This window comes from Culex quinquefasciatus, chromosome 2 (genome assembly GCF_015732765.1).
Source record: "Culex quinquefasciatus strain JHB chromosome 2, VPISU_Cqui_1.0_pri_paternal, whole genome shotgun sequence".
NCBI lineage: Eukaryota > Metazoa > Arthropoda > Insecta > Diptera > Culicidae > Culex > Culex quinquefasciatus.
The window spans coordinates 4,031,276-4,058,595 of record NC_051862.1 but is presented as its reverse complement, the minus strand read 5'-3'; the positions used below and the strand labels follow the sequence as shown (position 1 = coordinate 4,058,595).

The following is a 27,320-nucleotide window of genomic DNA, read 5'->3' as shown; positions in this document are numbered from 1 at the left end:
TAAGTACACCCTGTATTTTTCGATCTTTATTTGCATTTATTTACTCTACGATACAATACTGTTTAACCTACTCAGTCGGCATTGTGGCATTACTTGCAAACTCTTACGTGCTACTAGTGTTTTCTTTTATTGTAATCTTAAACCATCCGCGCGATTATGGCACAATCACAATACTTATTCACTAACCCTACTGCGTGCGTGCCTATTTTACGATTCTCTTTCGCTCGTTGGGGGGAGGTGGGGGCAGGAACCATTGATACTGTGAATGTTTCCTGGTCAATTGGTAACTTAGTACTCTTCCGGTTCGGTCGGTCCGAATCCCAACAGGCTCATGAACCACCTGAAAATGAGAGTTGGTTAGTTGCTATCGAATTTAGATGAAGTCGTTCAGTACAAGTACCAATTTTGCTGCGGGGTTCATGCTGTTAAATCGGGTAGGGAAGGAGTAAGTTAGCACGCGCAGGTTTTGGTAAGGTAGTTAGTGATTGGTTGTGGATGCTACTACGTTAGAGTTGGGAAGAATGGGGCAAGCGTAAAGTTGCCGATCCTGAACGAAAGCAGTTCGTTCAAATACCTGGCTAATCCGACGGCCGGCGGTTGGCATCCGATGACGCCGTTCTGCAGCGGAGATTCGTACGGGGTGAAACCAGGTCGGCAAACGCAAATGGCGCCCCGTACCTTTGCGGGACCCTTCTTCGTTTCCAGCCACTGGCCGGGCCCGCAAGGACCTCGAGTGTACAGTTTGAAGCACTGCTTGTTGATCTCGACCATGTCCGGAGTGCTGTCGCAGGCACTTTTGGGAACTTCGTCTTCGGAGCACGATTGGTCCAGGTTGTGAATCACTCCGGAGCATCCGCAGATGCCGTTGTACGAGATTCCGTCCAGCGAAGGCCGTGTGGTAAAGTCAAATATCACCACCTGGTGCAGACTGCAGGGACCTTGCGATCCGATGCGGTAGCAGGTCTTCTCCTTTGCGAAGTAAAGTCGACCTTTTTCGCACGGATTCGGCGTACAGACGTTCGCTTCCGTTACAAACGATCCAAACTCGCACGGCCCCTGCGTGTACAACTTGTAGCAGTAGCCGTCCTTCCAGGGTACGTAATTGTCCTTACATCGACACTCGGCCCGCATCGAGCTCACTTCCTGCTGGCCACGCTTGTCGGCGATAATGAACGTGTGACCAATCGGACACGGTCCAATCGTCCCCAGCTCGTAACACTGGTTCGTCTCGTTGTGAAAGTGCGGCAGTCTCTGGTGGCAAGCGCACTTCTTCGACGGCAGAAATAACTCCCCCGTCCGCAAACATGGTCCTCTGGTGAAGAACTCGTGGCAAGTTTCCGTCTCGTTGTAGAAGTAATTGCTCAGCTCGCCCTCATTTTCACACTAAAAAAAGCAACCGTCGATGAACTAGTTTGAACTCATTTACCTTCTTGAACACTCACCCTACACTTGGCGATCCCATCGTTGTCCAAGCTGAGCAACTTCCCCTTGGGACACGGCCCTTTGGTATGCAGCTGGTAGCACTTGTTGTCCTGCGGCCAGTAAACCATTCCGCTTTGGCAAATTTCCGTCGACTTGCAGATTCCCCAGCGTTGCTTTGGTCTGAAAAGAAAACCCCTTCAGTACAAACATTTCGACAACAACCCAACCCAGCTATTACATGGCACTCTTCACTTCCGAGTCGGCGATCGGCGCAAAGTACTGGCCAAAGTCGCACGGCCCGCGCTCAAACAGTGGATGGCAGCGCTTGGTCAGCGGAGACTGCGCCGTCGTCGGCGGGCACCGGCATTCCGCTCCGGAACCGCCCCCGAGTGTTCCCGAGCCCACCGGGCTCAGCTCCATCGTGTCTGGGCAGGGATAGCCCAGTTGGAAGATTTTGAAGCATTTCTTGAGCGGTGGCCAGTATAGCAGCTGCCAGCCGCCGGGTTGGCTGGCGCAGGGATTTTTGTTGGGGTCACTCCAAGGCGGGGGGACGATTGCGGCCAGCGACGACGACTGCAGGTTGTAGAACGTCAGGATGCACACCCAGACGGATGCATGCCTCATCACAGATCTAGGGAGAGGGGGAGGGAGAAGAGTGTGGATTAGTATCAGCTTGGTGTGGAAGTACAGTCGAGACTCGATTATCCGAAGCCTCGATTATCAGAAGTTTCGATTATCTGAAGTTCGATTATCCGAATCATCGAATCATGACAAAAAAAACTTTTCTTGGGCTGGAAGTAAAATGTGGGGTAAACTTGGATTCAGTTATTCACACTCACACCCAATGATTTGAAAAAATTGAAATCTAAACAGAAAAGTAATAGAATAAAAAGCTAAATTAAAAGTTACTCAAAAAAACATTTCTATCCTAAATAACATTATTTGTCGACTTTTTTTTGTTTAGGTCCTATACACATATGAAAGACAATAGCTTATAGGACCTTTCTAAATTATTTTTTTTCCAAATCATAAAGCTTTAGAAAAAAAAACAAAGAGATTATCCAGAAATCCCTTAAGCTTCTTTGAACAAAATTACGAAAAAAAAAATGCAAAATACAGTTTGGTAACTGGGCGCTCGATAATTGGAATGTAGTCAAACGTCAAATAGCAATAACAAAGACAATCGTGGATGCCAAATTCGATTTAAAAAATTGAAATTCCTTTTTAGGTTTTTGTGAAACTACCTATCAAGAAAGAAGAGAAGAGTTAGCCTAAGATAAATATTTGGGTTACTTGTTTGTATCCTATATAAATTGAGAAATATTTTTTAGCATTGACAATCCCCTTGTCAATTTTTGATCAGCCCAGTTAGCCAGCAGCAATCGATAACTGTTTTTGAAAAATAAAATAAAAAGTGTGATTTTTTTTAGCAGTTTTATACAAGATTCACAGAAAAAAGTCAATTCTCGAAATCGTGAATTGTGTTCATGAACCACGAAGGAATATATTCACGTTTATAGTGCAAATGCACCATACTCATGAATAAATTCCTTCGTGGTTCTCAAATTCATGAACACAATAAACGATCACAAGTATTTATTTTTTTCTGTGTTTTGCGATTTTTCGAAATTTCTTTTTCAGAGATGGTCTACTAACTTGGTTGTACCTTCTTAATATAAAAATGAACAACTTTTTATTAATAAAACAAAATCTCTTTTTGATTGATATTATATACAAATTGTGCTATTTATCGATGAATAATATTTTTTAGTTCAAAATTTCACATGTGAGAAATCGGCGGGTTTTGTGCATTTTTATTTTTTTCCTTTTTTTTTATTTGGCTCAAACTTTGTGGGGGCGTTTAGTATTCAGAAAAAAGGAACACGGAAAAAAATGCTAACTTATCTAACTTTTTTTTCACAATTTTTTTTATCTCAGCATCCCGGGCAGACGGTAATAACAAAATTCATGTCATTTCTATAACAAATACTGTTAAAATAACAGAAAGTGTTATGGAATCTTCTTGAAAAATCAATTTTTGCATAAGGGTTTAATAACAGTTTATGTTATCTTAACAAAATTTGTTATTGGTCTGATATTGGTTGAAAGCCAACACAACTTTGGAATAACATTTTTTGTTATGAAAGAATACCGCCAACTGTTATTGGGATGATCGGATTAGTTGTTAAAATAACAAAAAATAATAACAAAGATTTGTTCGAAGAATAACTAAAAATGTTATTAGTCTGTTATTACAATAACAATCCAATAACAAACAAATCATAACGACGAATAACAAAACTTGTTATAAATAACATAAAATGTTGTGTTTGTTGTCATTGTTTCTTAGGCCGATGCAAATATTTAAAAAAGTTTTTGTCCCTCGGCCCTGGCCGAGGTCAAGGGGGGGGCAAAAAAATAAAAAAATATAAAAATTTAAATAACAAGCCATAGTCTTCACATTTAAATGAAAAAAGTGTTTTAAAATGCATTTTACACTAGTTCAGTTGTTTTGCAATCATTAGTTTTCAAAAAATCTAAGATCTGACAAAAACAAAAATTGTATCGAAAAAAAAGATTTTGCATCGAAAATTTTCAAAAAATCTTAAGATTTTTTAATAAACCGAAACATGCTAAAAATGATTTTAAACGCAGAAGAATGTATTTTAATTTGATTTCAGCTGGTTGCACTTGAATTTTCATTAAAATTTTGAAGTTTATTGTAAAAATATTTTTTTTGCCCCCTGATTTTTCGGGCCAATTTTGAAGGGGGGGGTGACAAAAACTTTTAAAAATATTTGTACCAGCCTAACCAAAATTTAGGAAATTTTTAGAAAAAATATATATTTAGAAAATGGTCACTCGAAAAAAGTTTAAATTTTAAACAAATTTTAATGTGTACCTTCTTTTTTTGAATAGTCCTGCAACTTTGCCGAAGACACCAAATCCATTGGAAAATTTCTTTAAGAGATACCTATTTTCGAATATTGTATGGAAACTTGTATGGAAACACAACATTTTAGCCAAACCAAAAGATGCAGAATATAATCGGTGAAATTATGAAGAAATGCTGTTTTGCAGTCTGGGGATTATTTTTGTCAAACTAATTTAAATTTAGAACAGATGTTAAGTAAGAGATATCCAAAACAACACTTTCAAAAGCAAAAATAAAATAAATCCAGATATCAAAAGCTGAAGTGTCACTGAAGTACCACATGAAACTTATAATTATGCACTAATTCACAATAATCTTGAAAGGGTACAAAACGCAATCGACTAAGCTGCTCTGAATCTTGCCCCAAAAGCCACGCGCCTGGGTCTGTGTCTGTGGGTGCAACTATCTTATCACCTACATTTTGCCTCAAGAAATTTCGCTTGTTTTGCTTCTCACACTTCTTCCACCAATTTTAGCTGCTGACGACTGCCGCGGCGGCGGACGAGTTTCCTTTTCAATCTCTTTGAAGGCCAATGTCCGCTCAAATGCATGCATAAACAGTGGCTGGCCAGTAGTCGCCGAACGCCAACACAACCACCTTCACCGCGGGTCATTTTACTCTTCTCGAGGTTCGAGGTGTGTGTGGAAGACAGAAACCAAAATAAATGGCGAATTTTGCCGGTCTCCAAAACCAACAAACAACCCGTCTTTTGGTGGTGTTGACCCGCTGACTGGGGTTGACGGAGATCTGCGCGCGCGCGCGAGAGAGAAGGTCTGAGCCACCAATAGTTTACTGACCCATATAGTGCGGTGCCGGTTGACCCTGGCGGCAGGTTCGACTTTGGGCGCTTGCGTAACGTTAACGTTTGGTGAGATTTTTTCAATGTTGATAAGCGCGTCGTTGAGCAGCAGCTCGCGCTAATCGAATGAGTCAAGGACCCTGTATATTGCGATGGTCACATTTTGCGACATTTTTGCATCCAACCAATGCTGCACAGTAGGAGACTTCGAGTTGGGTAGGCGATAATCGCCTTCTAATTTACACCTTCAACTATTAATCTCACAGCGGTGGGTCCGGCCGCAGATCGTCGTAGTCTCGGCGTTTGTTTGCGTTGATTTACGCGCCAATTGGTTCGCGTACGAACAAGAAGTGCCGCAATTAAATCCGATTGTAATCGTGCGCAAGTACAAACTAAGCCATTAGTGGCTCAGCCGATCCGGGGTGATAATTTATGGGTTCCAATTAGTCACTGTCCATCCGTTGGTGGATGGTGGTAGAGTTGGTGTTTGGGGGTGCATGTGAACGCCCAGCTGCTGCTGGGCTGCGACGAGAATTTCACACAGTCAATCGGCGAAGTGTAAGACAATGTCGTTGCCCAAAGGAGGGGTAGTTGCAATTACCATGGTCATTGACTGGCCGTTGCAGCTCCAAGGGGCAGGTCAATTAGCTTCGTTACTAATTGTTTCGAGTGAAATCCTAGAAGACTTTGAGAAAAGAAAAAAATCACGCTGCAATTTATCGTTAGGCGTGACTAAGTTGAAACCTTCAGCGAATAGTTACGAGTTACCTTGAGCAATCAAGCGAAGAAGAGTTCAACATGCTGATTGACCCCAATATACAGTTTCTAGACGCCACCCTGGCCTAGAACGCCACCAAACAATGCATCGTTCAAGGTTAACTCAACGTATCTGTTCTGCAACTTTAATAGTAGTTTTACCACAAACTTTCTCACGATTCAAAATTCTTGCCGCAAACCGTCGTCGCATCCACAGGATTTGCTCAATCGAACGTTTCGTGATTCTTCGCCGCTCAACTTTGAAGCACACCTCACGATTTCCAGGCCCCGTCCCATAAACCACCATTGTTCTCTAATTACAGCGAGTAAACCCAGTTCACACCGTCTTTGGCCAATACGGGGCTGATTTCGATATGCAGCCGCAGGCTGCGCAGAGAAGAGTCTCGAAATATTTAGTGCGCAAATTTTTGTAGTGTGACAACGCGAACGCAAAAATTGCCTGGCCCTGGTTATTATGCAAGGTTGATATGATTAAACGAGAGCACACGCAAAAGGCATGCTCTCAACTGACAGGTTCGGCCAATTTTCTGGGTCATGCAACACAATTCGTTGCTCACATTGTTTAAAGTGCGATTTGACGAAAATCAAGAGATTTATCGCACGGTGTTGTCCCTTTTTTTACTTGCTGCTTGATTCACGTGCTGGTGCAGATGCAAAACATACACAATTACCGAAGAGCTCCGTGTTGTTTTGTTGTACTCGACGAGACTCTGACACATCGTTTGGATAATTGGGACTTCAGTTGGTAGAGGAACTTGGGAGGGGGAACGCAGTTATAGTGACACAATTTTCAAAAATCACAACAAAAGGTTGCGTGCAGGTCAAAAGTTATACAAACTGAAATTAAACGGTTTCGATTGTGTAAGAGACCGTTGCCAGCAGAAAATAGATTTTGCATTCAATTTGAACTGACAATCCAGGAAAATTTGATTAGTTTAGTCAACATTCGACAAATTTAGTTAATTTAAAATGTTAGAATTTCTTTAGGAATATCATTCTGAATAATCCGGATTTTTTTTTACTTTGTGCAATAGACTAAGCTTAGCAGGATTTTTTCTGTTGTTTTTAACATTTCAGAATAAAGTTCGGCCAATATGCCAGTTTTCCCATCAAATTTGCATTTTAAAACTAAGAATAAAATTTACAAAATACAAAATACTCGACCAGTTTTGAAGTTTTATACCATTTTCATTCAATAAATTTAATAAATAAATTCCAGAGTTTTTTTTTAAAGGTCCAATAAACAATAAAAACACGTTTTGCTTATTGGGTATTTTTGAAACGGCCTTCAAAAATATTCTGCAATATTAATTTAAATAATTCTATAGTATCATACATTTCTTCAATAAAACATTTAAAAAAACTTAAAAATATCAGTTTTGCGCCTTTTTTTATTTTATTTTTGGGAAATTGCTATTATAATTTAGTAGTATTGTATAAACAATAAAAAAAATCAGTTTTTTAAGTGTAATTTTTTTAATTTTATTTTTTTTAAAGCAAACTTTCAACAGAAAAATACGAATTACCCTTCAAAGCTAGTTATGCATTCAAAAAAAATTAAACTATTGTACAATTTTGTTGTATTTCGAGCAAAAATTTTAATTTTATTATCATAGGACATTTTCTGTTTGTTTCGAAAAATCACTCTAATAGAAAAACAATCACTTTTTGGTGAATACCACATGAAAAGAAAAATGGTATTCTTGTTGGTATTCAATTGATTCTTCATCTTAAAATAAAGTAAAAAAATGTTTCGACTTTATATCTGACATTTCGGAAATTATTATTTGTTCACAAAATCTCATCACCCACATTTTTTTTGAACTCGAAGGATGACATTTTTAGAAATTGAGATTAAAAAACTGCTGTTTTGCGCAATTCTGGTTACATGTAGAAAAATTAAAAACAGTTATTGTATTTCTTTTTTTTTTTAATTCTTCACATCAATACCTACAATGTTGCTGAAGATACAAAATCGAACAGAAAAATAGGTTATTCGATTCTGTAATTATTGGTACAGAAAAGTAGGCTATTTCATCGTTCAAGAATGACAGGAAAAGTAAGTAGTTTCATGACGGAATTGCAAAATAGTAGTTTATGCAACAAGTTGCAAAAAGACGATTTTTTCAGCACGAGTTGTACATTTATCCAACGAGGTTTACCGAAAAAAAAAATAACTAAGTGTATAAGCTTTTAAGCAAAATACATATAAATTTAAGGTAAAATTGTTAAAAAGTCGAAATTTCGCCTAAAATTTGTTAAAACTGGTTTTGTTTATAAAATTATCGATTTATTTTGCATTTTTTTTACAGAATTTGAAGCACGAATCACAAGTTTTCACATTTTAGATGAAATTTATTTAACTGAAATTGCTTAGAAATTTGGAGATTTTTTTTTAAATGGTGTTTCAAAAACACATATTATTTATTATTTACAAATTTATTTAACCTTCTTCTAGTGGAAAATTGTCCAAAGAATCCGAAAATGCATTCCGCTTTCCGATTAAAAATCATGTTCATTGAGAAAATCATGACACTTTGAGAAGTTTAAAATAATGACTTTCATCAACATTTTTTTAACTATAGTTAACTAACTATTTAAACTTTAAAATTTTATGAAAAGTTCTTCTTGAGATACTTTGAACACTTCTCTACCACGGTCAGTATGTTTCTAAACCATTCCTTACGTATTTTAATTGTACTCTTCATTTTGCGGAAAAATCGCAAACCTATCAAAGTCACCCCGGCTATCAAAGTCACCCCGTTTTACGGTACCAAATGTCCTGTAAAAAGTATCAAGAGTATCAGGGTAAGATTAAAAAAACATGTGAGTTGATGTTAAAAATATCACGCAGTACTTACTCGCGGGCCCTCTTACGGACCAAAAAAGCTAAGTTATGGAGTTTTTTTTTAAAAGGTCCTATAAGCTATTGTCTTTCATAAAAAAAACTCTAGAGTTGCATTATTGGTTGTCTTTCGAAGTCTCCATATCAATTTTTCAGCAGACCAATACAAGCATGCTGTTTTTAATCGTTCGTGACTTCGGCAAAAGTTGTTGATATTAATATTTTATATTTTTTTTACATTTTTGGATGTCTTATTTAACTCCTAATAAGCAACATTTTATAAGCAGTGGTTCTAGTTTTCGAAACATCTGTTTGATTTCACTTTGCCGAAAAATTACTGTAAATTGTCACAAATTTACTGATGTTTTGTATATATTGAACACACATACCATTTGTTCGTCAGCTGGAAATATAAAAGAAGTAAATTTCAAAAAACAGCATTCCAAACATGCTATATTGCTGAAGTCGTAACGACCAATCAACGACTCTTAATGGACCAGCGGGTCAAAAAGTGTCATTCACTAAATTTACTGCACAGCATTGGCCAATAATGTCCAGTGCAAATGCATCAGTGCTTGCAGTTGGTACACCCAAGTGAAGGATTACTGCCATCCAGCTGTTTTGACGAAGAGTCAAAGTCTGGTGGCTCCCTGTTTGGGTGTATCGTCGGGTCACACGCTTGACCCACCAGCGAGAAAAACGACGACGCGTTGCGTTCGATTAACCCCGTAACAGGCGGCAACAAAAAACAAGAATGGGAATAGTAATGATGTTTGCATTGATGTTAAGGCCACAAAGTGTTTGTGTGTGTTTGTGTGCATAAAATCTTCAAGTACGAATTGTATCGTACCTGAATTTAAAAAAAAGGCAACCATCATCACCGTACCCCGCTGCAGCCGTGTAATTGAATGCTTATAGTTGTTGCCATTTTTTTAAACTTCTTCAATCTCTCCATCACCCTCCCCCCGAAAATCCCGCTCCACGTGGTCGTCGTCGATCTTTTGACACGCTTCTGCGCGGTTTAGTGGTGGTTTTGCATAACCTTCTTCTGCGAGGTGGTTTCTTGGGCTTCCTTCATGCCCACTTACTTAGTTTGATCTTTTTTTTCTTCTTACTTCTCTGCACGAAAAATCGAATCCTCCTAAGTTGGTTTAAAAATCTTCCACGCTTTACACGCTCTGTGTGTTGGTCTTTTCGGCCTCTCCTGCAAGCACTGCTGTTAGTGTTTATAAAATTCAATATTCTCTCTCCCTCACGGGGTCTGAGGTATTTGCTTGGTTTTGGCTTTTAGTGGTGCATATGTTCAGCAGCAGCAGCAGCTCACGTTGTTGTTGTTGCTGAGCATTTGCCGATGCCGGTGACGTAATACAGGCTAAAAAACGAGATTAGGCTGAACTAACGTAATTGTACTCGACTTATGTGCCAAAACGAGACACATCAGCTGACTGTATGATGGACTGTGGTCGGTCTGTGGTTTCCCAGTGACCCAGTGAAACTCGATGCCAGGCGCAATTCGAGACGGGTTGAGGTGGTTGATTCGGTTTGATAATTCTTTGGTGAAGTTTGAGAACTGTCAAGGAATATGTCAAAAGGATTTTATTCTAACTTTATAGCGATGCTTAGACTGTAAAGTCCGATATTGGAATCTCAAAGTTTGAACAAGATAACTCATCTTTTTCCAACGAACCATTAACAGTTATGCAAACAACCAAACATTCACTTCATTTACCAGCAGAACCAAAACAGCGCAAACATCAGTCCGCTCCGCGCATAAATAAAAGCTTGCCCAAAGTTGAAGTGCTAAATCAAACAAATCTATGCCACCAAGTCTTCATCGTATACAATCTCCCAGTGCTTGCTCCCCTGCCTTACATGCTGGGAGATGGCTCAACTTGTTTGCTTGCCCTGAGAGATCGAGAGATGCCAAAAGCTAATCTAACTCGGCCAACCCCACAAGAGCAAACCACTTCTGATGATCTGATCTGCTGCGGGGCTAACTCGGCCAACCCCACAAGAGCAAACCACTTCTGATGATCTGATCTGCTGCGGGGGGCGCGCAAGCGGTGATGAAGCAAAAAGTGCATTCGAAAAGTATGCTCGATGGTCTTCCTCAGCAAACCGAAGAACCGGTTTCACGATCACAACAAACCAAGTCGAACCTCAAAGGCTCAAAGTTTGTAAGTTTTTTTGAGCAAATTTTATTAATGTATTTTTTTGTAGTTTTCGTCAGCAACCTTTGCTCTGGGCGGGTGAATCATTTCGGCGATTCTTTGTTGTTGTTTTGTGTCGAAAAACCAGCGCACACAATGAAACGAGATGAGATGAGAAAAATCGCACATTTTCCACGAAATTGGCTAATTGCTAGTGGAAGCACCGGTCGCCAACGAGCACGTGGTGGTGCAACTTTTTGGCGCGAAAAGGCTCCTGCGCGCGGGTGAACTGCATCCAATTGCAGTCTTGTTTGGCCGGCAGAAATGTGCAAACTCATGCGAAATTCCACAGAGAAGAGGCAATTGCAAACTTGGTGTGTATTTTATTGCCTCAGCAGCCTGCAGCAGTACCTGATTGGAAAAGGCGAAATTGTGTTTGCAAATTGTTTGCACGTCGAAAGCTTTCTGCTAAACAGTGCCTTAGTGAAGTGGCTTAAATGAAGCATAAAGGGCACTGGGCCACCACGGCTGGAACGGCTCGCGGCTTTAGGTTAGTGTGTCAAATTAATGCATTAACGGCTATTAAAAGGTTTGACTTATGTAAAACAAGACAAGTCCCTTTAGAAAAACAAGTCTTTTTATCACAATCAAAAATGACGTTTTGTCGCTGCATGCATCTCATTATGATGCACCGAAAAGTCTCTCGATCAACCAGAAAGGTGATTGTACCCAGTTTGAAAGGGCATATCGAGTCTGTCGTGCCACAATCATAAAATCCAACCTTGAAAACCAGCTGCCTGCTACTCACGCGATAAAATGAGCGGGTTGTCTTCGCCGTCGAGTTGATCAAATCGATTTTGAAGCAGAAAAGAAGCAAACAAAAAAGGTTTTGTTGGAAGTTTGTTCGCTGGTTTTTGGCTGGTGGTTGTAAAAGTAAGCGGTAATAAAATTAGCTTCACGCCACCTACTTCTAATTATCACGCCATTGAATCGGGTTTAGGATGGTACATTTTTGACAGAAAGTGTACCAATTTTGGATTTTTAATTCAAAAATCAAATAAAAAAACACATTTGACATAAGCTTTGAAAAATATTGCCAACAGCACAAGTTAAAAAAAATCTAATTTAATAATTTGATTTTTTCACTGAAACCTGAAATTCCAAAACACGGTTATTTCAAGGGTCATCGTGCACAAAAAAGTGTAAAATTGAAATACAAATTTACTGATCAAGCTCAAATTTAGTGGGCTGTTGATACCATCAAAACAAGCAAGAATTTTTAATTTGCAATCGAACATAACGTTGTATTTAAAAAAAAATCACCGTTTTCAAGTTATTGGCCATTTGTTGCATTTTTTTAAATGTTATTTTTTTTTTGCTATTTATGAATTTGTTTTTTCGCTATTTATATAATTTATGAAGGAAAAGCACCCCTACACAAAATATATTCGGAATCTTTAAAAATTTCTTACCAACCTTTTGTTTTGAACTATGTTGAACGAATTGCTGGGTGCTAAGATGCAGCCTCTGAAAGTTTAAATTTAGTAAATATGAGTTTTTATTTTTTCAGATCGCGATTTTTGCAAAAATGATTTATTTATGGGAAATTTTCTGCTCTTACTTTAAAAAAGCTACAGAATTCGAAAGGCTTTTTTTTTAATGTATTTTAAGAAAAAAAGGCAGAAAATTTATAACTAAGCTAATTTGATGACTCTGAGAAATAATATTTTTCACAAAGTTTTAATTTTAAGAGTCTTTATCTATCATATCAATTAGCAGTTTGATTAACAAAGTCAATAACAGAAATTCTTTTCGGATTTTCAAAAAATATTTTTTGCAGGTGTGACCCTAATTTCATAAGATATTGATGCCCGTGTGCTCTCTTGTTCTATCTAGATAGAAATCCCAACAAGCATAGTACAAAAGAGTACACAAGTTGTACATTTCTTTAATTAATCGTTTTCCCCAGATTTTTCTCCAAGAATCTTTCAATGAAAAAATATTTTTTCTGAGAATCATTTTTACAGAACATTTTTTCAAAAATCATATTTTTTTAAATAATGTGTTTTTAGGCTGGTACAAATATTTTTAAAAGTTTTTGTCACCCCCCCCCCCCCCCCTTTAAAATTGGCCCGAAAAATCAGGGGGCAAAAAAAATATTTTTACAATAAACTTCAAAATTTCAATGAAAATTCAAGTGTAACCAACTGAAATCAAATTAAAATACATTCTCCTGCGTTTAAAATCATTTTTAGCATGTTTGGGTTTATTAAAAAATCTTAAGATATTTTTTTTTTCGATACAATTTTTGTTTTTGTCAGATATTAGATTTTTTGAAAACTAATTATTGCAAAACAACTGAACTAGTGTAAAATGTATTTTAAAACACTTTTTTCATTCAAATGTGAAGACTATGGCTTGTTATTAAAATTTCTATATTTTTTTTATTTTTTGCCCCCCCCCTTGACCTCGGCCAGGGCCGAGGGACAAAAACTTTTTTAAATATTTGCATCGGCCTTATAAATTATATAAAAAAAATATTTTTTTCAGTTATTATTTTCCAAAAATAATAGTTTTTTCAAAAATTATTTTTTTTCCAATAATTATGATTCCTCAAAGATTTGATTTTTTTGTTTTATTAAATTTTTGTTCCAAATTTTTCTCATTTTTCAGTCACATTTGATTCAAATTTCATTTCTCCGAAACCAGATTTGGCATAATTCTAAACTCAAGTGCAAACGATGCATTTTTACGCTTACATTTTTTTTCCTAAAAGTCACCCACAGATTTGTCGGAAACACCAAATCGATATCGCTTCCTTTCTCAAAATTCAGATTTTTGAATATTCACATGCCCATTTTTATGGAGCCTTGTATAAAAAACTGATGATGAAAAATTGCTTATTTTGACGTAGGGAATAATCTAGAGAATTTCTTGGAATTAAATAAGGAAAACTCGATTTGCTTTTGGTGGGAAGTGTTTAAAGTTGGGTACATTGCAATTGATTTTTAATGATCTGAGTTCCTTATTTTTTAAAGATTTTTTTACAAACAACAACAAAAACATTCAGATGAGTCTTGAAGTAAACAGTATTAATAATATTTTCTAACTAAACAACAAATCTAGAGTTCTTTTTGATTAGGTCCTATAAACATATGAAAGACAATAGCTTATAGGACCTTTAAAAAAAAAAAAACTCTGGAAATCAAGTCTAATATTTTTTAAATAAATGAGATACATATAAAAAAATAATGAACCACCCTAAGCAAAACACGAACAAAACAAAGCACAACCGCCGTTTTGTGTGGTTGTTTTGAGTTAAATTTTTCATTGTCATGCTACATGGCTGTGTGCAAATTGTCACGCGTACCTTGGAAATATCGGCGGCGGTTGCAAGCATAAGTGTAAACACAAGTGTTGTGCAGGCGCGCGCAAGTACAGTTTGCAAGGTGTGACAATATTTACTGAGGCAGGTATAGGTACCTTCAAAATTCAGACAGAAGGAAGCGGTCGCTGGGCGACATTCAGTATATGACAGCCGCGAAATTGAATAATGGAAGCGTACAATTGAATGTATAAATTGCTTTTTTTCGTCTGCGGTTCGAGCCCTTTAATTTATTTCTGCGCGGGTTTTAAGGTAGCATTCGGTGCACTTCTTGTGAAAAATTACACGGTCATTTGTCACTTTATGTTATGTAAAGTCGTGTGATTCTGCAGTTTTATCTCTGTATATTTCTGTTTAAAGAGTAATGCTAAGGAAGCAAAATTAGCAAAATTCTTAATTTAAATGCTAATCAGTTAAAAGCTTTTCAAATTTAGGTTAACGACATGCTCAAAACTTTACACAACGGTAAACTAATGAACCTGAAATCCCTTTTTAGCTGACTAAAGTACCAACAATTTTACTACAATGCCACCATTTGGAATTTCCTGGGTCAAAGAACGAAAGGGGAGTTGACCACTCCGCCCACCGGTACGGATATATTCCGCACATGTCTCCAACTACTCGACGTCGTCAGTCGCCACAGTCCGACCACAAAGAATGCGATAAAAAGCGACAACGCATCATCCGGCACCAGTTCTGAATAAATTTCCATGTAATTTGCACGCTGGCTGGCACAGTGATTTCACCCACCCAACCTTTCTATGCAGACACCTCGTAACGGTCCTCTCGTCGTCGCGAACCAACGCAAATGTTGAGGAGGTTCTTTTCTACTCTGAAAGAAGCAACACAGCGAAGAAGGTGTCAATAAACAATTCACTCAACTTTGTTAGCACCACCTCAAAAGTGGGAGTGGGAGTTGATCTTCGATATTCCTTTAGTGCGACAAAGGTTGTTTCGCATTGTGCGGCACGACTCAAATGTGGAACAGAGCCTCTACCTTTTTGGTAGGAGATGTCTAGAGAGAACGTCAAAGTTGCGCAATTTTCATCTTGCGAGAAGAGTTCGAATCGAATTGAGGTTTGGTTTACCGTGAGTTGGGGGTTTTAGGGATGAGAATGCAATCTAAGTTATAATATTTTTTCAAACATGTTTTTTTTTAATTTTTTCAAATATTCGAAATATTGACATTGGATAAAAAAAAAAAAAAATAAACAAACCATCCACATTCAGGTCTTTTGTGGTCTCTATTGCAAGTTTCTGCTCGAACCTTGGAGTCCGAAGGCTTGAATGGGGAGGGCACCCAAACCTCTTTCTACTCCAAGGAACCTTCCACCCCAGGGTTCGAACAGACGACCTTTGGATTGCGAGTCCAACCGCCGCCAGCGATGTCCGGTGGTAGGTTTGGTTTGGTCTGTTGTTTGTACTTATAGCAGAGAGACGACTCCCATACCTGGAATGACTTAACGGCCTAACAACAACCAAGGCCGGGACCGACGTTTTACTTCCTCATCCGATGGAAGTTGAAGCAGATGGGAATTGAACCCATGATAATCCGCTTACAAAGCGGACAGCGTAATCATTCGGCTAAGCCTGCTGCCATCTGACATCTCTTGACTTGTTCTAAATAAGTAAATTCTTTTGTTCTACAAAATCGCCAAATCTGCTCCGATTTGGCTCATATCTTCAGGTCCCAAAAAAGCCTAATTTGATTGAAAACTAAAAAATGGAATGGAAAGATTGAAAAATTTAAGAACAATAAACCAAAGACCTTGACATCTGAAATAAAAAAATATATATTTTGAAATTGAAACCTTGATTTTTTTTGTTTAAGTATTACATACCTGCGAGCATTTCAAAAGTAACTATCCTAAAATGAGATGTGATCTACCTTTCAACAGCTGATTAATTTAAATTTGGAAACAGTGTTTTTCTTAAATTCATGAATTCCAAAATTTTTAAATGCTGACATTTCAGATGCCTCTTGAACTACAGAAAACCAAAAAACTTTTTATATTTTGGGTTAGCGAAGTTTTGAGAAAAATAAAAATGATGTGTTTCGGAGTGAAATTTTTGTGAGATTTTTTGTTATAATCGCGTACGAACTGTGTTTAATTTTTCCAAATCCCCTGATCTATGATTTTTTTTATTTAGTTTTTTAAATTATTGAATCGTTAAATTTTTAAATTTCTGATTCTTTTGAATTTTTTTGCCAAAATTTTCCGTTCTCTTCCTTCTGAGCAAAGCACAAAAAAATGTCCTTTTAATTTTTGGCGTTTCAAGATTCTTCTTTTAGTGATTCGGCTTTATGATGCAATTCTGGATTATTATATCGATTTTTATTGTGGAAAATGTTGAAGCAAAAAGTACAAAAAATTTCAATTATATTATTACAGTTTTGCTTTAACCGATTTTTTTTTAAATATCAATGAATCCATGAAAACTATTTTTTCCCTGCAGTTAATTATTCATAATTTGCTAAGTGATAAAAAATAAAATAATATCGTTATAGATTTTTTTAAAAGTTTATAAACTTTTGTACAAGTATTTCAATGAAATTTAAATTTTCAGCAACTTTTTTTTGTCTCCTGATTTTTTCAAGCATTTTTGAAGGGAAGAGGGGGATGGGAACTAAAACTTGAAATAAAATTTGCAAATAAATTGTAAATGAGTTTTTAATTTTTTTTTTGAATTTTCTGAAGGATTCAATGAAAATTTTCAAAAATAATAATCTCCAAACAAACTTACTTTTAAATACCATTTCAAAATATTTTTCAGATAGCAAAAATAAATGAATATTTTAAAAATTGAGAAAAAGTAGAAGATTTAAGTTAGAAACACGGTCAATGTTAACTCCAGAAATTACTTTTTTTAATTTGGTGTAACTCACATGAACCCAAGATGTTCTAAAATATAAAAGTACTTTTTAATGATTTTTGAAGATTTTGTTGACTTGAGAGACCTTGAACCCCAGAAAAAATAAAACTTTTCATCCAGAATGCACAATTTACCAAATATGTTTTTTTTTGTATATCTTTACTAAAACAGGGGTATTTTTTTTTCCTTGAATATGAATTTATAGAGATTCGCCCTTCCTTTTATATTTTGTTTATGGAATCAAAAAGGAGGAAATTTATTCACGAGAACTATGACATTTATTTTTAAATAATATTTGATGAATGATTGAAGGTGTTTAAGTTACATTTTTGGAGAATTAGAATTGGAATTTGAAAATATTGATTATTTTAAATTTGTTTTTAAAATACCTAGTATTTCCATTTATCATGAATAGACGGTCCAAACCCATTGTAACTTTGTATCCCTGTCAATCTTGCTGTAACAAGACAAGACAAAACACTCTGCGGCAAGCCCTAGCTCCGAGTCCCGTCCTTCTCGTGACGGCCCATTTTCCACCATCCCAAAATAGACCATAACCGCACACGCCACCGCCACCCCCACAATCGCTTTGGTCGCGAAACATTGGCGCGGTTTTCACTTTTCGTTAAACTATCGATTTCATTGCTTTGCCGGCGAGCGCGCGGATGCACGATTTACTTTCATCATTTTCGTGAGCGTCCATCGAAAGTGGTTAGCCTTCTCTCTCTCGCTCTTCTCCGCGGCGGCGACGCTCCGTTTAACCGTTTTGCGATTCTGCATCAGCTGCTGCTGCGTTGTGGTCCACTTTGAAGGTTTCAAATTTGCACACGCTCGACTTGGTGTTTTTGTTTTTTTTTCATCCTCTATTGTACACACAGTTGCATGTTTGGTCCGCGTTTTTGGTACGATGCTGTAGCGGATCGTCTTCACTTTTTTTTTTGCGAGTAAATTCCAGAGAAAATTGCAAAAGATTGTTACAAGTTTTTTAGTTGAAATTTGCAAAAATATTTTTTTTGTGGCAGAATTGTTTTTTATTCTAAAATGTCTTTTAATTTTATACAGAGTTTTTCCGTCATTTTGGATGGATCCACCCCCGGAGTGCACTTTTGCCAATGTTTTGGTTTGTGTCTCGCGAAGGCATCTCGTTTAGAGCAACAACAGAAAAAAAAACCGCGCGCGAAAACGGCTTAATTGAATGCTCTTCTGTCTAGTGCTTATTTTTGCTCTGTTAGCGAGAGCGATTTTGCAATTATTCGGTAATGTGCTGCTGGTTTGATCCGCTGTTGGGATGCTGCTAGCGGTGCAAGCTCTAATGAATGTTGACCAGCCCCCCTTCTGCTGCGGTTGCTACTTGGTAGAGGAGCATCTTCAAAGACATGGAAATTTTCGCCGGTTTTTCGCGCGCGGTGAGGCTTGTTCCTCCTCTGCTGGTTTTGGTGGTGGCTAGTGTGGCCACGCCGTTGGAAAACCAATAAACATTGAATCGGCGGCCCCCGGGTCGTTACTGGCCAATTAGATAATCATCGGGCCGTATCGAAACCCAGCGGGTGGTTTATTCTGAGACTGAGAGTGGTAGGAAAAACGCATCGATTAGCGGTGTTGGGGGAAAATACACATTAATCTTGACTGTTTTCGCTTGTTGCAAATTTTCATAAATAGCACTTTTGTTTTCCGTCGATGTGGTGGAACAGATTGGTTTGGTTTGAGAGAAAACAAATTTGTAGTTGCAGTTTTTCCTCTTTTTGAGAGTATTTTGGGGAAACAGGAACATCTTGGAAGTGTGTGAAACTTTGTAAGTGTTTCCTGATCGATTTGCAAAAATATAAGCTCTCATTAAGAGGATGATGCAATTCAGCAATATTTATTTAATCTTGTAATGGCACACGGTGAACAGCAAAAAGATTTGTTCTGTTGTTGAAATTTTTCAGAGTTTATGCCATTTAGCACTTTCTCAAGTTAATTTTAAAAATCTGTTTAATTGTTTTTTTACAAACGACTTTATGTTTGATGAAATAAAATCACTCCAAACACGTAAAATAAAAAAAAAAACAAATTTAAAACTTTGTAGCAATAAATCTCTAAAAATTTCTTTTCAAATTGTCATTTGATCTCCCTTTATTCCTATTTAAACACATGCCCGGCCTTTCAAGGCTTCAAGAGCAATTTTATACCGCTCCAAACCGCACAAAAAAAAGACAAACGCAATAATAATGGTTTAGACCCATTCCCCAGAATAGATCCTTTACCAGAATGCCGTTCTACAAAAATCTATTTGTCTGAATGTCTTATTCCGCAGAATAAACCACTCCCCAATAAAAATTATTGTTGCTGTTTTATCAAAGAAGCGTAAATTTTTACGAGAATAATGAAATTCAACGAGATTTACCCTAATTAAGCTTGACAATAATTAAAACTAGAAAGCAAATTAAAAAAGGAGACTGAATCTCGATGAATTTCATAATTCTAGCAAAAATTTAAACTTCTTTTTATATTTTCAAATCTAATTAAAAAAATATTTTGTCATAAACCGCGTAAAATATACCCCTTTTCAAGTCTTAAAAACAATTCAATTCATCAAATCTTCAAATCTTATAAAAAATAAAGAAAAGAGTGAATCTCTATGTATTTCATGAATTTCATAATTCTAGTTAAAATGTACCTTTCTTATATCTTCAAAATTTAAATTTTCTCTTCTTTTTGAAATCATTTTTTTTAAAGACGGGTAAATCTCTCTCAATTTCATTATTCTCGTTGAAATTTGCCATTCTTCAAATCAACAAATCTTCAAATTTAAATCCGGGGGAAATATTTATGAATTTCATATTCTTTGTCAAAAAATACGTTATTTCTTCAGGTAAAACAACAACAGTTCACATATCTCCACATATCACATATCTGTGCCGATTGATTTATTCTGGGGTTTTGGTTATTGTAGGGAATGAGATTCTGGGAAATGGTTCATTTTGGCTAATGTATTTCTAGGCATTCTGTAGAATGGGATCAAACGAAAATAACACTGACCGACATTTTTTGTCTGCACATTCTCAATTCAATTAGTAAGAAAGTCTTAAGAATCACAAGTGTTCTGAATTTCTGCAAAAAAGTTAGGATGCCGAATGGTTTTCTCCAAAGATTGTGTGGAGAAAAATTGAACGATTTTCTGCGAAATCGGCCAATTTTGCGTATTTATTTTATTTGGCTAACAATTAGTGGTGACCAAAAAGCCATTTTGTGTTACTGGTTCAGCCATTTTGGCAGCTGTCTGTACAAAAATGTTACGTAACTATTTGGGAAATGTTTATCTTTTGAAGGAATTTCCTGATCGATTTGGTATATTCGGCAAAGCTGTAGGTATTGATGAGGATGATTCAGAAAAAAATACACGGAAAAATATATTATTTTTATTATGAGATTTCAAGAAACCTACAACTTTTAAAAACTGCCGTCGAGTAATGTTTTTTTTTGAAAAAGTGTGATTTTTGTTGGAAAAGTAAAAAATTTTACTACTTGTTTGACATAATTTTCAATGAATTTTGTTAATTTGAAAAAAAAGTTCGAAAAGTTCAAAAAATTGCATAAATTTATCTCACAAAGACTGGGCATTACCCAAACAGCCCTCGCATTTTATAATGCCAATATCTCAGTAAATAATGTTCCAAACTTCAATGTTTCAGATATCTTCGAAAAAATATTTTAAAAGTGTTGGAATCAAGGAGAACGTTTAAAAAATGCCAATATTTGCCTTTTTAAAAAGGTAGTCTTGATTCATAACATATTTGTTTTTTTTAATTATAAACAGGAATTCATAATCTTTCTTTACGTTGAGAACTTATCTATTTGTTCACCGGAACGATTATTTTTTTAATCATTGAAAAAAGATAAGGTTAGGATTTTTTTTAGTTTTTTTAAAAATCAACTTATAGTTAAAAAAAAACTCTTTTGAATAGAAAAAAATCAATAATAATCAATGAATAATCTCATCCTTGGCAGAAATTTCAAAAAATCACTTTCAATAAATAATTATCTAACTTCACAAAAAATGTTTTAAATGAAATAAATAAAAACGATGTGGTACGATTTTTCCGACGAAATATTTTATTTGCGCAGATAGAAGTGCTAACCAAGCTTTATGTAAATCCTTGCTCTAATAAGAATGAAAAAAAAAACTAAAGAAATGTTGCTGCAATTTTCTATTTTTTTTTTAAAGTTGAATTAGGAAAACAAAACTCTGAGGAAAAAGGGATCTTTTAACATTCGATAATTAATCTTGGAGATTTTATCATTACCCTTTTAGAAAATTAAAAAAAATACCATATCAGTTTACTTTTCATTTTATTGTGGTACATTTTTGCATCATTTCTCTAATAACCAATTTTCGAGTCGAGATAACATTGCTCAACATCAATGTTTTAAATTGTCGAACACTGAAAAAATACCAATTAAGGGTGCACAGCAATTAATGAAGTTGTTGTCTTCTTATTCCAAATTGGCAAACTTACGGACCCAATCCTGCAAGAATCTGATTGTAAAAATAGTCAAACTTTGTTGAAAATAACTACGAAGACAGTAATTTAGGGGATGAATAAAAAATTATATCGATAGTTCCCGTAGTATTGAAGACACTAAAATGTCTGTAACAGAAATCTGGGTGCAAAAGCTATGGTTGATGTGTACCGTTAAAACATAAAATAAAAGTGCAATAGTAGGGTACGTTATCCATTAGTGGACCCCTTTCCTATAGTGGACCCTCTGAAGGGTTTTTAATGGAAAATTCAATAAAATCACAATTCCAAGCGTGTTGTTGTTTACAAATCTTTTATTTGGCATGTTCAGCATCATTTAGAACAATGATGACAGACATTGAATTGTCCTTTTCACCAAAATAAGTGTTTTGAGTTCGACATCTGAAATCAGCCATGGCCACTAGCATTTTCACAACAAAACTGCATTTATATTTTATGATTGAATTAACCATCCAATCATTTTTTGACTGATTATTTAACTTCAGCAAGTCGAAGTAATGTAAGTTTAAGGATATTTACTAAAATAAAGCGAAGAAATGCAATTTTCTAGCAAACATTATGGGGGTCCAATATAGGACAACGAAAATCCAAACTTTTCCAAAAGTGGACCCCTGTTGATTAAACCTTCAAAAATGATGAAAACTGTGTATTCAAGCAAAAGTTTCTCTAAAACATACAATAAATGCTTGTTGTTATCAACATGAACGCATATTTTTTCAATTATGAGTATAAATATAGCTGTTTTCATGTTAAAAGTACCAATAATGCTGAAGCCGTAAGAATTTATAATTAATCAATACTATAGTTAATTGTACTTAACTGAAGAACCATAATTGCAGTTTGAAATGATATTTTATAATAATAAATCAATAACAAAACATTTTTTTTTCCAATAAACATGCGTGGTTTTATCAGCAACTGTAAACAATTCTATTGTTTAGTATCGGTCAACCATTTATGTAATTAATATGGAAAAATTTGCATCAAGATTACTCTTTTTAAATTATTTTTATGTTTACAGTGGTTTTTGAGACGTTTAAATGTGTTTAAATGTCTGTTAGGTTTTTTGTCGTTTAAAGCCAAATTTGTTAACAAAAAATATTTGTTTTAAGATGAAAAGTGAGCAAAATCCATCTTTTATTCATTATATCTATCATTAGACCTACACCATGCATCAAAACATCAAATATCGGTTAAATTTGGTATAAAAATAACAGTTTGCCTATAGTGGACCCGGGTCCACAATCGGATTATGGACCCGGGTCCACTATAGGAAAAGGGGGTCCACAACAGGCAAAAAAAACTTTTTTTTCAATTGGCTATTTTTCTGCTCAAAAACAAATAACTGATGATTCAAATAGTCAAAATTGTTCGAAAGACTTCAGATTTCATTGTTTTGTACAAAGGGTTATGAAAAAGTGCTTAAAATATTGAAAATTTGTGAAAAATGTGCTTCGGCTCTACTAGGGGGTCCACTAATGGTTAAAATACCCTTTCCTCCCCCATTGGAATAACAATCATTACCATGATCTTCATCTTGCCGCCCGCCAATCGAGTCTCTCCCCAACATTTTTTCAGTTGTACTGGACCAGTACAGAAGTTAATGGCAGTGCAGCCATCAGAAGTAGGTAGTTGCTCACCAAACGATTAGAGATGCCTTTTGGCTATACTTCTACCACACTCTATAGCAAACGGCGAGTCAGTGCAGTCAGACTTGAGCCGAGATAGAATTATGCAATTGCGGCGAAATGTCATTTATCGGTGTGGGGGGAGGGCACACGGAGAAAAAAGAGTTCCCAAAATCGTGAACAAGCGTTCATGAAAATGGGAACCACGAACAAAGTGTTCGAATTTCATGGTACGTTTTTCAAAATCGTACCATGAGATTTGAACACTTTGTTCGAGGTTCCCATTTTCATGAACGCTTGTTCACGATTTTGGGAACTCTGTTTTCTCCGTGCACCTTTCGGCTGGTTGGCACCTTCAAGCTCTATTCACTCCCGCGCGACAAGGCTCTTTATCAAATATGATTTTTTTTCTCTTCTTTTTTCTTGTACACTCTGATGGTGTGGTGCTATTGCAGCATAATCACGACTTGTGTATGATTTAACCCTGCATCATCATTTAGTAGGGGAGGTTGAACGGGGGGATTTTGTCATCATGACAGAAGTTTGTGGCTAGAGCCACAGATTGCCGAGAGATCCATCAGCTGGAAATGCATTTTGCCTGCATTCTTCTGTGAAGGTGTGGAGGTGTGGAAAGGTAAAACTGGTTGATGCTGAAATTTAAGACCTGTCCGACCTGCGGTGGACCAAAGTGGCTCTGGTCAGTAGGGTAGCTGGCCAAGCCAGCTGAAAATGTTGTAAGGTGACTTACAAAATGTGTATGCTGTTCGTTTGAGACAACCGTGCACGTGGTATGGATAGTTGAAGTTGACATGCGGGATGTGAGAGCGCGGCGGAGGGGTGCCCCTTTCGTTTTTGTTTGCATTTCGTTTTTTTGCGCAGAGATCTAGAAATGTAGGTTAGCAAGTTTACTTTCTGTGCGCGCGCGCCCGGCACCCACTTTGGCCACTTTGGTTGCAGTTGGGTTCGTTGGCACTGACTAGGCTTGGTGGCCAGAAGGGGTTGAATAATAACCGGCATCCGGAGAGTTGTTGGGCTGCTGTATGCAGTATTTGGTGTTGGCCTTTAGCCACAGCTGTTAAACTGTTGTTGGGCCTTGATTTGGTAATTGCGCTGTTCTTGAGAGATGGTATATTAAGACATTTGAATAAAATGTCACAAGGTTTACTAATTTGATACTTTTGTAAAGTACGTTATTCACACAAAAACGTTGAAAACCATAAGGATCTATTCTTCGAAATTTTTTTAAATTTTGATTGTTTTAGGAGCAGTCTGCTTTTTAATCATCTTAACTATTGAGTAGTTCTCTACGATTTTGCAATTTTGTTCGTGGCTTTTATTTTTTTTTATTTGGATAAAACTTTGTCCAGTTTGAGATTAAAATTTGAGTTGAAACATGAATTCTAAAAATTTGTCTTTTTTTATCACTAAAAGTTGAATTCGGCTTGTATGGAAAAACTAAAAATGCAAAATCCTTTTTTTTGGCATATGGAATTCAAAGACCAAGTTTCATCCAAATCAAAAAATTAAAATACAAAAAAGTTTGAGCTTTTTGTAACAAAAAGGAAGGATGAAACTAATAAACTAAAAAAAAATTTAAGTACGACTTTTATCGGGTTGTTCATATGTTAGATACTATTATATTAAATATCTTCTGTCTGTTATAATTGCTCAAAAGGATTACAAATTGATGGTTATTATTTTTTACAATTGGTTATTTTTTCTTTTTTCTGTGCTTTAAAATTTTAATAAACTAGTTTAAAAAATAATTTGCGGCTTCCTTTGTTGGGAGTATTCTACAATAATAACAGTTAAGAGCCTCTAAAGTTTCCAAAATCAGCAATTCACCGCCCGTAATTAAAACAAAGCTTCTCAAAGCGTTAATCACAACGTTCTGCTCCGTCTAACGGTGTACAGCATCCGTTCGTTCAAAGTTCATTACAATACCCACAGTCAGTCGGGGCGCTCCAACTAATTAAATCTTGCCGCCACCGACCGTGCTGGTCAAGATCTCCATTGTCTTAACCCCCCATAAACAGCAGGGCGGAAACCCGCCTCGAAATCTTGCCAGAAGGTCAGCGGATATGCGCGATTCGCTGAAAATTGAGCGTGTTCTAGCGCTCAAATGTCATGCAATCAGTGTGGGGATGATCTGACGATTGCGATTCTTCCGGGTTCTACCTACCAGTTTTCATAAACATTAGCTGGCCACGAAAAGATGCTGATCTGCTGGGCTTGGCTCGAACACGCTCGTAGACTCTTGATTTGTGTGCTCTTCCGGCTTAAGATGTGTATCGGTGCGTCGTTGTTGTTGTTGTTGGTGCAGTGCAAGTGCACACCGTCCACCATACCTCTTCTAGGTCTTCCAGGCTAGGCTTAGAACTGCGTTTATTGATTCGTCGTCTTCATGCAGAGCGGCGACCAAGAAGTAGAGAATAAAACACACACACCAACTGTACACTTGGGGAGAACCTCGGAGGCGTAACGCGCTCGTACAGACAGAACAAAGAAAAACCAGTTTCAGGACTCCATCAATCAGAGCTGGTTCTTAAGTGGATTCTTCCTCGGTGTGATTTGTGTCACTCGTTTTTTTTTCTCCAAATCACTTGTCACACGATCCGCGCGTCAAATTAGACGTTGCTTTTCATTGAAGCTCCTCCGCATCCACTTAGGAAGTGGAAACCTTGAAAATTCTTAACGACCTGCTCGCGACGATCAGCCAGTCACGTTGCACCTTAACGAACCGAACCAAACGAAAGACCGAAACAAACTAACTCGCCCCGACGCTGCTAGACTGTTTTGGGATCTGTGAGAGACATGCCTTGAGTGCGGAGCAGATCGAGCGATCGCACCCTTGATCGCATGCAGGTATGAGAGAAGGAGAGTCGAAAGCAGAGAGAGAGAGCAAGCACCGGAGGAACCTCGGAGAACCGGCACGATGCATATTCGCCGCTTCAGAAGTGTTCTTTCCGAAGGAAACAAACTGTTGACTCTTTGCCTTGATCGTGTGGAAGCGTCCTTGGCGTACACAGAACACAGACCGCAGAACCGCGCCGATTGCATAATGAGGAGCGCTCTCCGCTACGTTTAATGGACTCCGCGTGGTCGTTGTTTTTGTTTGTTTCGATTATTGGAGGTCTAGCAGTGCGCAGTTTAAGCACCGCGCGTGACTAATTGGCCAGGTTTGAGTTTCAAGTTCGCGACGCGTAGAGGTCGCCACCGCAAACTAATGAGCGTTTGGTTTTTTTTCGAGGATGATTCTACCTTGGAATGGGTCATCGAGAGGGGTATCTTCAGCGTTGACATCAATCTTCTTGCAATGAAGAGCTGCAGCTGGATGATGTAATTGCTCCATAATGGTACAGATTTGAAGATTTGGTGGTTCGTCACTTGCCGGTGGTTCAAGTCTCCCTCTCTTCAATCTTTCTCTGGTTGGTGGTGTTATCGATCGATCAGCTTTGATTGGTGCTCTTTTGAATACGGGTTTGCGTGCAACTTCTCTTACACAGACCAGTGGTAACCGTTTCGTATTTTACCTTTGCTTCGCGGTGTTGATTTGTGAAAGAAACTGTATTAGTGAAAAGTTATGCCGGCTAAACTGGTTAGCGCAGGATTCAATTGGGCGATGATTTTACGGCCTCCGGTAACAATAAGGATCGGAAGCCCTGCTAGTTATTGGGGCTCGTATGGAATTGATGTAATATTTTGATTACCTGCTGTCAGATTTGGATGGGCTGAAAATAATTGTATTGGGTTTCCGTGTTACAGGGTCACTTCGGAAGTAGAAATCAAGTCGGAAATTGATACGTTACTCAACTTGGAAACCAGATAACGTTGATGCAAGTTTCATACTTTTTGGTTTACCTTGGAAGATTATTAAAATTATTTTTTGTTGCAAATGAACCATCGAAAACATTTTGTTTCACCTAAAAATCCTTGATTTTCTGGAACATTATTGAATACCACCTTTGTCAAAGCTTGTAT

The 27,320-nt window shown here is 37.0% G+C and overlaps 2 protein-coding genes across 4 annotated transcripts in view; one reads left to right on the top strand and one right to left on the bottom strand.

Moving 5' to 3' along the window:
• The window catches only part of LOC6052916 (centrosomal protein of 135 kDa), a 58,542-nt gene that overhangs the window by 25,955 nt on the left and 5,267 nt on the right, over window positions 1-27,320 (top strand). The window lies entirely within an intron of this gene.
• On the bottom strand, window positions 5-26,108 carry LOC6043283. Of its 2 annotated transcripts, none has more exons than XR_005277057.1 (5): window positions 25,522-26,108; window positions 1,661-2,053; window positions 1,443-1,602; window positions 401-1,383; window positions 5-340 (listed from the first exon to the last, which is right to left on the bottom strand). XR_005277057.1 is itself a non-coding variant. In XM_038251906.1 (5 exons), the coding sequence occupies exons 2-5, from the start codon at window positions 2,044-2,046 to the stop codon at window positions 289-291; spliced, it is 1,407 nt and encodes a 468-aa protein (XP_038107834.1). In that variant the 5' UTR covers window positions 2,047-2,053; window positions 25,522-26,108; the 3' UTR covers window positions 5-288. The 2 variants fall into 2 exon arrangements, 1 of the variants encoding a protein (XP_038107834.1); XM_038251906.1 differs by having other exon boundaries at window positions 575-1,383.

Bases quoted from the DNA above. Each gene is read 5' to 3' on its own strand.
- LOC6043283 (XM_038251906.1), bottom strand. From the start codon at position 2,046: ATGAGGCATGCATCCGTCTGGGTGTGCATCCTGACGTTCTACAACCTG. The intron at 1,603-1,660 runs GTAATAGCTGGG...TTTTCTTTTCAG, and splicing joins TCGGAAGTGAAGAGTGCCAT to ACCAAAGCAACGCTGGGGAA. The intron at 341-574 runs GTATTTGAACGA...TCTCATTTTCAG, and splicing joins CCGGCCGTCGGATTAGCCAG to GTGGTTCATGAGCCTGTTGG.